The following is a 12594-nucleotide window of genomic DNA, read 5'->3' on the forward strand; positions in this document are numbered from 1 at the left end:
CGATTATTACAAGGGACGCTTATTAATATAATTTAATACAGGTAGTGGAAAACGAATCTTGCGACCTGAAGTGTCATTGTAGTAAATAGGATTTTGTTCATTAATTTTGTCAATTACTGGTGGACGTTAATTTGTAATTTAACTTATTGGATATGAACCAACTCTTAAAACACATTATTATCTGTAATTAATAGGTGATAATTTCAGTGTAAACTAAAATGTGAATTATTCTGTTTATTTCACTGTAATGGTTACGACCTTGTAGGCTACAACCTTTTATAAACAATGACTTACTGGAGCATACCTATGCAACAATAGGCTATTATAATTCATAAACTACAACTTTTGGATTTCTGCCATCGATGCCGCAAAGTGTGCATACATTATCATTAGACCATACTTCACTGAACTACACAGGAGTGTAGGGTATCTGCTACATTATTCACTTATGTGAAATAAATTCGCTTTCAGCATTTGGTAAGTAGTCTAGTATTCACGTATAGCTATTGAGGAACACAAAAGACCGACTATCTGCTCGCAATGCGCCATTCCTTAACAACCGCTCCGGCTGTCAGTATAGGCTATCAATGCGCACTGTAGCATTAAACCATAACATGGTGAAACGTGAGACATTTTCTTGCTTGCGCTTATTCACCACAAAATATGACCAACCATCGTGGTAGGCTAACTGTTGATAAACATCGATCTACAAACGAATCTAAAATGGCTTGTGGCTACTTGAAGGTACTTACAGAAGCATATGCCTTTATTAAACGGCTGTAGCCCAGTGGCTAAAGCCAGTAACATCAAACACCACACATCTTGCAACAGGTGAACATACATGTTCATTCAGGTAACATTTAAAACGGTTTCTTACGAATTTATTATTTTCTGTTGCCATGGTAATTACAACCACCCTCACATGTAGGCAATGTTATTAACTGCAGCCTCTACCGTGAATCGGGGAGCAACATGTCTGATAAGTTCACAAAAGCTTACCTTACAATGACATACATGACGAGCACGTTGCCGACCAGCCCGAGCACACACACGATTGAGTAAAGGGCTGCTATGACAATTGCGATGGTCATGGGAGTAGAACCTTTGTTCAGAATGACTGTTGGTTCACACGTTGATCCATTTGAGTCCAAAAGAGTAGTGTTGTTGCCGAAGTTCCGACAGAAACCGGTACCGTTGATCGTGCCAAGGTTTGGAAACTGGTACAGGGGTTCCGATGAGTTGCCGCTGCTGTCCATGGTGTGAATAAGTAGATTCGCGCTCTAGATAACTGTGCTGTACCAGCAGAGCTACTGCTGCTCCTCACAAACCTACTGTGCGCGGATGGGTCCGGCACCAGACACCTTGCCGTTATATTGAGAGATTTGTCCCGTTCTCAGAGCGTGCGTCTTTTAATTACAGCCTTTATCTATACAGAAAACTGTTATTTTCTCTCTCTCTGATGCTACAGACCCTAAACTATTCCTGCTAGTGAAGCGTATTACTTTCACACGCGTTTTCTCATTTTATTAAGCTAAATGACGTCACTTTTTATGCCACCTGACCCAAAGCATGGGTCTGGAGAAAAAATAATCGATTTCTTTATTGGTACCATTGCAGAAATGTTTTAATCGATTGTATTGGATTATTTTTAAATTAATCACATTCATGTATGGCGATTGCATAAATGCAACATTGTTGCAAATGCGCAAAACACTGAAATTGCGCCTCAGGTTCAAATGCAAGAGGTATTTTTCCCGAATGTAGGCTAATTTCCTGCCGCTGTCATATGAAATTGGATAAAAGAACTTCATATCAAAGAAACGGACATTACAGTATAGGCCTATTCCGATATCGAGCTGGGAAGTGAGAACTAGCCTTACTAGTATAGTAGCCTACTACTATCACTGCTACTAATAATGATTATTATTCGGTTACGTACAATTAATCATACATTGTAAATGCATTATCAGTTATTGAAAAAAGAAAAACCAGCAAACAAAACAAAAAATCTGCTAACAAAAATGAGGGGTTGGCGTTTGTAAATGACCACTACATCAGCCAGGCGGGGCATTTAAATTGAGAATCGTCTCTTTAGGATGCAAAGTAGTTATTGAATAGTTAGCGAGCAGGACATTTTACCAATTACTCATTAAATATCCATTATAGTTAAAATTCCTGCAATGCATATTTTAACAGCATCCGGAATCCAGAGATGTAAAATCCAGGTTCAATCAAAGTCCTACCCAGTATTCTGTTCTGGATTTGCTAATAAGCACAATTCTTCAGCCACCAGGTAGAACTAATTAGAGAAATCAGCTGGTTGAGTGCATGGTTGGAAGAAAAGAAACACATGGCAGTCCTATTACGCTCTGACTATGGAATTTCCACCTCTGCTCTAATTTTGCACAAGACCTGCACTCAGTACAAGCAATCCCTATAGCTTTGCCCAATGTGTGATGTTGATGGCAACTAATACCAGTATACATTGTGCCATGCTGCGTTACTCATAAAATATATACATAATGTATGTACAAAATGTAAATGCTGTATACATTCAGAGCAAGCATTTACAATTAGAAGTGAACATGCTGTTGCAGTAAAATATTTACATCAATTTCTTATATTTTGCTAACAATCTAACAAGGAGGGGTCTAAACTGCAGCAGCTGCTGGGCTCCAGGGGGCAGAACCTGGGCATGCCATCCACTACAGGAGTTAGCCTACTGTTCAATGGTCAGGATTGGGTTACTCTTCTGATTGGGTTACTGCTGTCCACTTCCTGGGCGACACAGCTGCCAATCATGATCCATCTTGTGGGTGGCAGTTGGCAGTTGCATGGGCAGGATTTTGATTGGGGCTAGGAAGGAGATTACTGCGCTGTGTACAAGAGGCTCACTCAGCTACACCACTCAGGAGCCCAACCTACCCTTTCATCACAAATCCACTTAGCTATCAATTCATTAACGAAGTAAAAAGAAACTTATCTTTCATTTTATGGGTATTGATTTCACTTTCTTCAATGTCAGTCATGTAACTGTTGGTTCAGCAGTTACTATTTGTCTTGTCGTAAAATTGTGTGCAGTTTTAATTTTATAATTAGAATAATGGGCCAGGTACTAAAATGCTATTTAATCCAATATAAATTGATTTAAGTCGTGATAATGCAAGTAATTGCAGTATCAATATTTCTGGTAAATGTTGTGTGTAGGGAAATAATTCCTAAAATGTATTTGAAGCACGGCTTACTTCTGTAAAGCTGAGCCTGTTTGCCCTGTTCCTGTGATTTAATTCAAAGTCTTAAGAAGTTACTGCAATTAGTATTTTCATCTGTCAATACAGTACCTGCTAAATATTTCCACTGGGACATTCAGTGTGTGGCCTCCCTTGTGTTCCTGGTGTCATGTCACTCTGACTGGTGTGAGCCTGTGATGTTCTCACTCCATTTCATAAGCACTGTTCTGTGAAAACATTATGCAGAGGGAGTCTTAGTAGAGGGTATTGGAATAGAATGATGGAGAAAACACATGCAAAATGTGATATATAGTGCAACTTCCCATGTCTGATTACTCTAAATGGAATGGTCAGAATAGACTTATCAATGATGCATAAGACCTGAGACAGTGGGCCTTAAATAAAGGACACTAGAGTATGTTTAAATGGCTCCTTTGGCATTTTTTGAGCTGTCCATGTGATTTGTATTGACAAAGCTACATTATTGTATGTACAATATATACACTGCTGGATGAGCCATTTTTCATGCATTATTATTATTATTATTATTATTATTATTATTATTATTATTATTATCATCAAGTGTACTGGACATATTTTAATTCATTGCCGTGTTATAAATAACTTGTTTGTTCTTGTGCAGATATTTCCTCATATGCATGATGTCCACTGAACCTTGGGGATTGATGGTATGAACCTTTGGAAAAATGCCAGAATAATGTCCCTTACCCTGAACTCGCAGAGGGCATGAGGACATATAGATTTGTGATTCATCCCCAATCTCTGGGAGGTTTATCTGATGTAAGCTGCAGTCAGTGGCCAAGGTGTTTTGTCTGAAATGAGATCGTCCTTAGTTTTTGTGGCTTGGTGTGAATCCTGCACTCAGCAAGCATTTCAAGCCATTCCTTTCCTTTATTATTTTTTTCTCATAAAAAGTTGCCTGTAACCTTACACAGAATATAAATGAGTTTGTGCTCTTCTCACACATAATTAGATTGTCAACCTGAAATATTTGGGCTGCTGTATCTTGTGCCCTTTAGATACACACCCAATGACTGGGCTTATATTTCGTTCAGTTACAACATTGAAATGGGTATTGTCTGAAATGAGGCTCACTGTTGTGCTCGCACAGAGTTTTTTTTTTGATGCAGAGCAGCATGTTCGCCTCCTGCCATATGAATTTCCTGGCATTTAGAAGATGCACGTCTCCAGTACGACGCGCAATGCAAACACACGTGCAAAAAGCAGGGGTCAAAGTGCAGTAACTCCCCAGAGGGGGGGAGGGAAGTGTAGTCCTAAGAGGAATGGAGAGTTCAAAAAGTATAGACTCAACAACTTGTTAACTACCCACTAAAATATACAAGAAAAATATGCTAATGAGCATTAAACTACATTACAACAAATACAACCACATGGTGTGAAAACAGAAAGGAAATGAAACAGCCGTAATACCGAATCAGGCTGGGTTGGGTTGATGTATGAAATTCATACATCAACCCAACACAGGTCATCAGACATGTGGCATGGCCCTCACTGTTAGCTCATTAAACATAATCTGTTATTGTCATGCTTCTTCGCTAAACTGGGTTTTCTCTTTCAGTAAAGCTGCATGCGCCTCATTTTAGGCTGCCAATCATCCGCTTTATTGAAATTGAATGTGGTGCTGCTGAGTGGCATGGTGGTACAGTGGTTAGCGCTGTTCCCTCACAAGATGGAGGCTCCGGGTTGGATCCCTGGCCATCCTCCATGTACCCTGCATGCTCACTCCCCCTGCTCCCCCTGCCCGCCTCTCCCTGGGTACCGCAGCCTCCCCCCACCCAAGGCCAAAGACGGGTAGGCTCCAGGGCCCGCCCACAAAAGAGATGTCAATCTCAATGTGACTACCCTGGCTAAATAACGGTTAAGTAGGCCCAAAAGAATGGCATTTTCCAGTAGTCAACTAGTTTTTCTGCATTCAGACATACAATACCACTTATATGAGGGTATCATCATTCCTCAGAAACAAATCCTTTATGTGGGAAGAAAATTACCATGGAATAGGGCATCTTCTCTCTGATTTCCCTCTAAAAATCAACTATGTTTAGAACAGCATTTCATGTGTATTTTGCTAGTTTCTGGATGTGATGCTTTGACTTATGGTAGAACCTATGCACTTGTAAGTCGCTTTGGATTAAAAGCGTCTGCCAAATGACAAAAATGTAAATGTAAATGTAAAATGTAAAAATCGAATACATTTTCTCCGACCCTTCTATCTACTAGCTGAGGGAGAATAGCCCTTTCTGGAATGTTCCGAGCATAAACACAAGCCATCATTCCACTGAGTCCCAGCTGTTACTATCCAGTTAAAGCAATCCTCCACTATCCATCTCCTCATTCCTTTCTGTTGTTATGATGTTCTTTGAATTATTATAGACTGTAAGCATGCCTGAAGTTTTGTGGTAAATATTTATCTAGGTACACGGTTGTTTTAGAAAAGTCATTTATCAAAAGAAGTTTTACGCTCATGGCTCACTGCCTGCCTTTTACACTGCTTCTTGGTAGCATGTGCATCAAAGTTTCCAGTGTACTTGAATGTTTCAGCACTGAATTCCTTATGATAAAAAGTGATTTTGTTTGAAGACGGCGTCGATGTCTTCAAAGCCAGGAGTGCATTTCCAACTGAAAGCGCAGCCCCCCCTCATCAGAACATAGCTTTAGTTCTCAAGTGTTCTCTTTTATTCTTCCGCTCTGTGGAGACTTTTATGGAAATAACTACTAAAAGCAGATGATTTGAAGCAGCAGGCTCTTTCATAACCTGCTGCTTTTCATTAGAGTAGGAATAAAAATAAATAAATATATAACTCATTAATATTCAAGGTTTGGATTGTTTGTCACAGAAGGTCAAGTGGTGGATTTGTGCGATATAAAACAAGGTTGAAATGTGGCAGCCAAATAATGTTCCACCTAAATGTACAGTACTTTTGGAAAAAGTGTCCTCTGCTCATTTCCTGTCATGGGCACATTCTAGGTGATGTCATTCTTCAAATGAGGTCAATACAAACTAGTTATCCCATTGAACTCAATAGGAAAATTAGCATTGATGAACCCTGCTGCTTACAAACTACTTTACTTTGTGAGACACGGTGGGGGGATGGTGAAGTTTTTGGCCTTTAGTGCATTCCACACTGTAAGAGAGTATTCTGCAGAAATCTGCACAGCGGAAAGTCTATTGAGATTCACTGAGAGGTTCATAGGAGCCTCTGTGCAGGAAGAAATTTATTCTGCAAGGGAGGGCAGCTAAGAATGTATCCCTCGAGACGGTGCAAGAGACTGATCTGCACTCACAGGAAGTGTTCAGCTCTTTATTGATGCTAAAGGAGGTATAATCAGTTATGTGCACAATTATTAGGCGGCTGGGGGGGCTCACTTGCTATTTCATTTTTTTAACGATGAGCCCCCCTTCAGCTTCCGTCACACAGAATTCATTATTGCCAAAATGCAGCATTTTGTTTGCTTTTGTATGTTTTTGAACATTTTGATCCATTGCCTACCTATTTCCAGTTTCTTGGTGGCTTATAATTAATTGTATAGTGCTTTTCTCACTCTCAAAGTGCTTTAGAGTGTGAGGGGCAAACTGGCCTCAAACAACACCAATGTGGAGCTTCCACCAGGATGACATACAGCAACGCTCACCACACATCAGCTGAGGTTGAAGGGGAGAGAGCATATTTTAGCCAATTAAACCAGGGGATGATTAGATGATTAGATTATGGGTGGTTGAGAGGGCCGGTTTAGGTATTTAGCCAGGCCACCAGGGGACCCCCTACTCTTTGCAATGAGTGTCATGGGATCCTTAATGACCACAGTGAGTCAGGACCTCGGTTTAACTTCTCATCTGAAAGACGGGGTCTCATGCAGCTCAGTGTCCCTATCACTGCACTGGGGCATTGGGTTTTTATTTGACTAGAAGGGAAGACCAGAGGGACCTACTGTCCCACCAATGCCACTTCCAGCAGCAACTGAGGAAGTCTCCCATCCAAGTGCAAACCAAGCCCACACTTGCTTTGCTTCGGCCATTCAGCTGGAGCAGGGTGTTTATGGCTGCTGACCTAATCAGCTTAATCAGTGACGATCTTGTATGTGTGGTTGAAACTGGTCTTCTCAACTGTCTGTTCTACCCAGAGAATGGAAGTGGAAATAATCTTTCTTTAAAATTAGTGCTCAAGGTCATGTTACTGTAACAGTCTATGGATTAAAGTAATGTGTGAACTTCCCAATGTGTGAAATCACTCAGTGATTATGACATGTTCCCCTAACATTGTGCTTTAGGTTGTTGAAGAAAAATGATGTAGGTGTATCGAAACCAGCTTTGTAGCTTCTGTTGAACACAAAATTGAGTATTGATGTTCTGACAGCACCTATCGTCTCTGTAGATTGCAGGAAAAAGCAAGTCATGACCTGAAAGTGGTTTGGAAGAACTGCCAACTGACGTGAGAAATTTCAGCCACATGAGACCTGTGCTAAAAAAAATCCTTAATGAAACCGTGATGACAGTGAAGATGCCATTTCAGTATTGATAGACCTCTACACAGTATCTATTCTTGAATTGTGTGGTGTGATGCACATAACCAGGCCTGTAGACCTGCACAAGGACAAGTAATTAATTTAGTCCGTTTTTTCCCTTAATTTGCACTTTAATCATTGATCAATGATCTGTGAAGTCTTGAGAAAGCGATTAAATCCCCAACTTTTGTCTCATTCCATTGGACATTTGTAACTAAAACTGATGATGCAGTAATGCAGACTCATCGGAGAAAGCTTCCTGTTACTTTATTTTTTCACAAAAGCACACCTACAGTATAGAATAGTCTTGATTTTTCACATATGCCCTTGATATCAGAACATATATAATTCATTAACATGGCATTCAGCACTGTAATCCAACCTGCATGACATAAAATAGAAACAGGGATCATTGACTCTGGTGGGAGGAGTAGCACCAAACACCATGTGATAAATACACTAAATACCTACTCTGGAACACTACTACTCATTGCTAGAGATCTCTTACAAATCATAAAAAACACCAACTTGTTTTGTTAAGTAACCCTCATCTATGAACATGTGAAATATCCAACCAGGATGACAGCATAGCTGCAATTACCCATCTGACACCCCGATGCAGTGTCAGGACACATTGACTGAATCGTGTCAAGTGAGAAAAGGGTGGCTGCTATTGAATGTGTTTGATTTTTTCAGATCTCGCATTTCTGCATAGACAGTAGAAGCACATCAGGACAATAGCGGAGAGAGTAAATGGAGATGCAGGATGTTGTTCAGTAACGTCTTTTCTTCAAAGGGCGGGCATGAAAACAAAAGGATTCAACAAAATGACATCAGCAACTGGCCGATTCATTTGATGGTATTGTGTTGTATATTGGCCTCCCTTACTAAACTCAGTTAAGCTAAATTAGCCTCCCGTGCTAACCTAAAACATTTACAGCCTAAAGCTGTCGTACTTTATACTTTAGTTTTTATCCACATGTGCTCCAGTTTAGAATGAGTACAACAAAAGAATAGCAGGGAATTTCCAAAACCTTGGAAATGTTTTCTTTAAAACATCTTGAACATATGGCTAAACACTGAAAAGAGAGAACACAAATGAACTGGCAGCTTGATATGCAAACCTTCTGTTATCCACCAGGGGGAGACATTTTAAGGACATGCATCACATGGCAACATCAGTCATATTGTAGCCTATTCTTGTCCGTGTGGAGAGAAAAAGATACTTAAGTGAAAATAATGTCCACGGGACAACAAACATTTAATTTAATGAAGTAGTTTGAAGAAACAGACTTTTCAAAACTGAATACAAAAACTGTACAGTGTTAGAGTGTAACCTGTGACACTACATGTCTTTCATATACATAATTACTCACACAAGAAAAAACAAATTGTGCTTGATATACAGCGGCAAATAACTCAGAAATGATTGTATTGGTCTTTTCCATATTGAATACATCATTCAAACATTCACAATATAGGTTGGAAAAAGTATGTGAACCCCTAGACTTCAACAAAAGCTAATTGGAGTCAGGAGTTAGCAAACCTGGAGTTTAATCAATGAAACACGATTGGAGGTATGGGTTAGAGCTACTCTCAATCATACATAAAAAACAAAAAAAATGAGTTTGCTATTCACAAGAATCTGCTGATGGGAACCATGAACCACCTCAGGAGACCTATAATCAAGAATTGTTGATTTGCATCAAGCTGGAAAGGGTTACAAACTAATCTCAAATAGTTTTGATATTCATCAGTCCACAGTTAGACAAATTCTCTATATTTAGTACTTTTGAGTCCTATGATTTAGTTTCTCTGGCTACTCCCTAGAAGTGGGCACTGAGCCATGATGACTCTCAAGGCACAACAGCTAAAGGCTTGAAGGAATCGTTGGAACTAGTTAACATCTCTGTTCATGAGTTGACCATACGCGAAGTATGGAACATGCATTGTGTCCATGGCAGAATGCCACAGAGGAAGCAGCTGCTCTCCAAAAATGCATACTACAGAATTGGTTAAAAAGAAAAGAAAATTAGGCTTTTGGAATGACCTCCAGAGATCTTCACACCAGATATCCTAAGAATATGGCTGAGCTGAGGCAGTTCTGTAAGGATGTTGTGCGGGTCTGATCCGCAGATACTAGAAGCACTTGCTTGAGGTTATTGCTGCCAAAGGAGGCTTGACCAGTTATTAAATCCAAGGGTTCACTTACTTTTTCCACCAGCACTATGAATGTTTAATAGGTGTGTTCAATGAAGACATGACATTGCTCCAGGGGGGATTGTCCCATGCTTAGTCCTATCAACTGTAAGTTGCTTTGGATAAAGGTGTCAGCAATTTTTTGCGTAGTGGAATGTACTGTATATAGTGTAATACATTTTGTTCGGCTGAATTGCTTGTTTTCATCATCATCTTCTGTTATGTTAGAAGTTATGTTATGTTTTCTTACAATTGTAATGCTACAGAACATCAATATTGATGAAGAGCTTTTGCTACTCAGACCAGTGTTGAGCTTTGACAATGCAGCAATTATTTCTCAAATATACTTGTAAGAGAAGTGATCCTTCCCGTCCACAATATTACACCCCTTTGTCTTTTTCATACCTTCAAATCTAATGCCAAGACAAACTAAGATGAAGAACTGCAATAAAAGTAGCAGCTAGTGCCATCCGTTTATTAATAACACTCATCCTCATTTTTAATAAACACAAATCTTCTCATGAAACACCTAAGAGATTACAGTATGGATATCATACAAGTATACATGTACAAAGACACTTTAGTAACAGTAGGGGAAAAAAACCAGGCCAACCCATATTATAAGTATATGAGGTAAAAAAAAAAACACCCTCCACTTGGGAGAAAACCCCTCGAATGGTGCTGAGGTGTGGGAAGAAATCTTGGGAGGAACCCAGATATAGAGGGGGAGCCCATCCACCACTGGCTGGCCTGGTGTAAAGGTAGAATGAATGTAACACACATGTGATGAGAATTCTATCAAATAAAATGGATTTAGTGGGTTACAGTTCAGGTAATAAACTTAAAAATTAAAAATAGAAAGTTCAAATGTGGCGAAGAAGTGTGTGCAGTTTGGAGAGGTAGGGTGATGCATCTATAGCTCCAGGCTGCATCAAGGCTTGGGCATGAACCAGGGGAGGGACAGGACTGTAGCTTTTAGCGACTTCAAGGGAATGAACAAGGCTGGAGTGGTCTGTACAGTCAGGGTGAGGGAAGGGCAGGAAAAGGAAAAGGAAAAAGACTTAGAGAATGAGAAGGTTGGGCACTGTAGAAATGATCAGTAGACAGAATAAAATGGAGTCTCTGCCAAAGCCCCGACCCAATTCCAATTGATAGTCTTACCCTGCAGTTGCTAACTCAGATGAGACTAGGCTAAGCTACCTTGCTACCTTTGTGCCATAACCCAGAACATTGATTTGGGTTAGGCTGCTTAGCATTTGTCTGGCCCTGCTAGCTTGAGGGTCAGCACTGCTAGGGTATCCCGGCCCATTCAGCAGTCCAAACCTCCACTCTATGGTCCTGATTTATCGCTCCATGCTCCTGCTGTCACATCATTCAATGCCTTTTAGAGCACATTTTGTAACTGTTTTGCAAACACTCTAAAAATAACTTTGGTGGAAGTAGACATTTAAATGTCTGTGGGGTCTTGTCAAGCTCAACTCCAAATTAAAGAGACTGATTTAGATCTGGAATCTGTATGACCTATCTTTTAGCTTTGTGGTAATTCTCAACTTTAATGAGCATCAGATTTGCTGTTTAATTTTTAATATGTGCTGTCACTTTGCTTCAAGGTTCATTCAAATTATAGAACTCAGGGGCATTTACATGGATGTGTATGTACAGTACTGTGTGTCTGTGTGTGTGTGTGTGTGTGTCTTTCCTGGAGCATCATAAAAAAGAGCACCGTGTCCTTGTGTGTGCACACACACACAAAATGTTCTTGCATACCCCCTCCCTACACACATTCACACGCATACTGACAGCATCTTTTCAGAAAGGGTGACCCTCTTCCTTTTAGTTTTTCTGACACGCTATAAATTATAATTGTTCTCTGTCTTATCAATATATAACCACACATCTTCTTGGGAAAATGAGTAGGCAGAGAATGAATCACAAGCTGAGCTCCCATTCTTTTCCTGTTTTTTCAATCAGCTCTTCTCCTTGCACTTGTCATTGAGAGATAATAAAGCCTTTTTGAAAGGTATTTGCCGCCAGAATCGCCCCTGGTGATATTTACTTATCTGAAAAGCTCTAAATGTCACTCTCTAATGTCGCTTGCAGGGATCTTCCAAGAAATTCAAGTGATGTAAGATAAATGTTGTTGATAGAAAATGCACCCTTTCCCGGTGTTCTATTAGTTGCCTGAATTTGTTTGTCAAAATTTGACATTTGTTTGTCAAATTCAGTACTGATATGTGACCGACCTGTGTGGGAACCGTATTACATTAAAGCTTTAAGAAAATAATGACCTTTTTAATCTACTTAGTCTTGTATGGTCACGTTTTTGCTGTTCGTTTTTGCTTTATTTATTTATTCTTTTTTTCTGTAACCAACTGTTTGTTATTTATTTATTTTTTATACAGAACATCCCAAAGATTACGTATCTTTCTTTTCCCCCTATAAAGCGCTCTTCCCCCCCCCCCCCCCCCCCATGGCAACACCGGCCACCCTCCAGGCCATGGAACACATCCAAAAGATGTGCTCCGAAATCATAACAAGAACTCAACAGCGGCAGCCACTGAATGCCAGGGATCCAGCCTCTTGTGGCCAGCTCCATGAATCCAAGTAAATGCTTCCTTGTGAA

The 12594-nt window shown here is 40.0% G+C and overlaps 1 protein-coding gene across 2 annotated transcripts in view; it reads right to left on the minus strand.

Annotated features, from left to right (window-relative positions):
- oprm1 (opioid receptor, mu 1) overlaps nt 1-12594 on the minus strand; it is a 37359-nt gene that overhangs the window by 12265 nt on the left and 12500 nt on the right. Inside the window, exon 1 of one of the 2 annotated variants that reach the window (XM_061227932.1) lies at nt 1000-1479. The exons of the other annotated variant lie outside the window; for it this stretch is intronic. Within the exon in view, the coding sequence (XP_061083916.1) occupies nt 1000-1256 (257 nt within the window). The 5' untranslated portion in view covers nt 1257-1479. Of the gene's footprint in view, nt 1-999; nt 1480-12594 lie in introns of those variants that run through there. 2 annotated transcript variants of the gene reach the window in all.

Source organism: Conger conger, chromosome 18, assembly GCF_963514075.1.
Source record: "Conger conger chromosome 18, fConCon1.1, whole genome shotgun sequence".
Classification (NCBI taxonomy): Eukaryota; Metazoa; Chordata; class Actinopteri; order Anguilliformes; family Congridae; genus Conger; species Conger conger.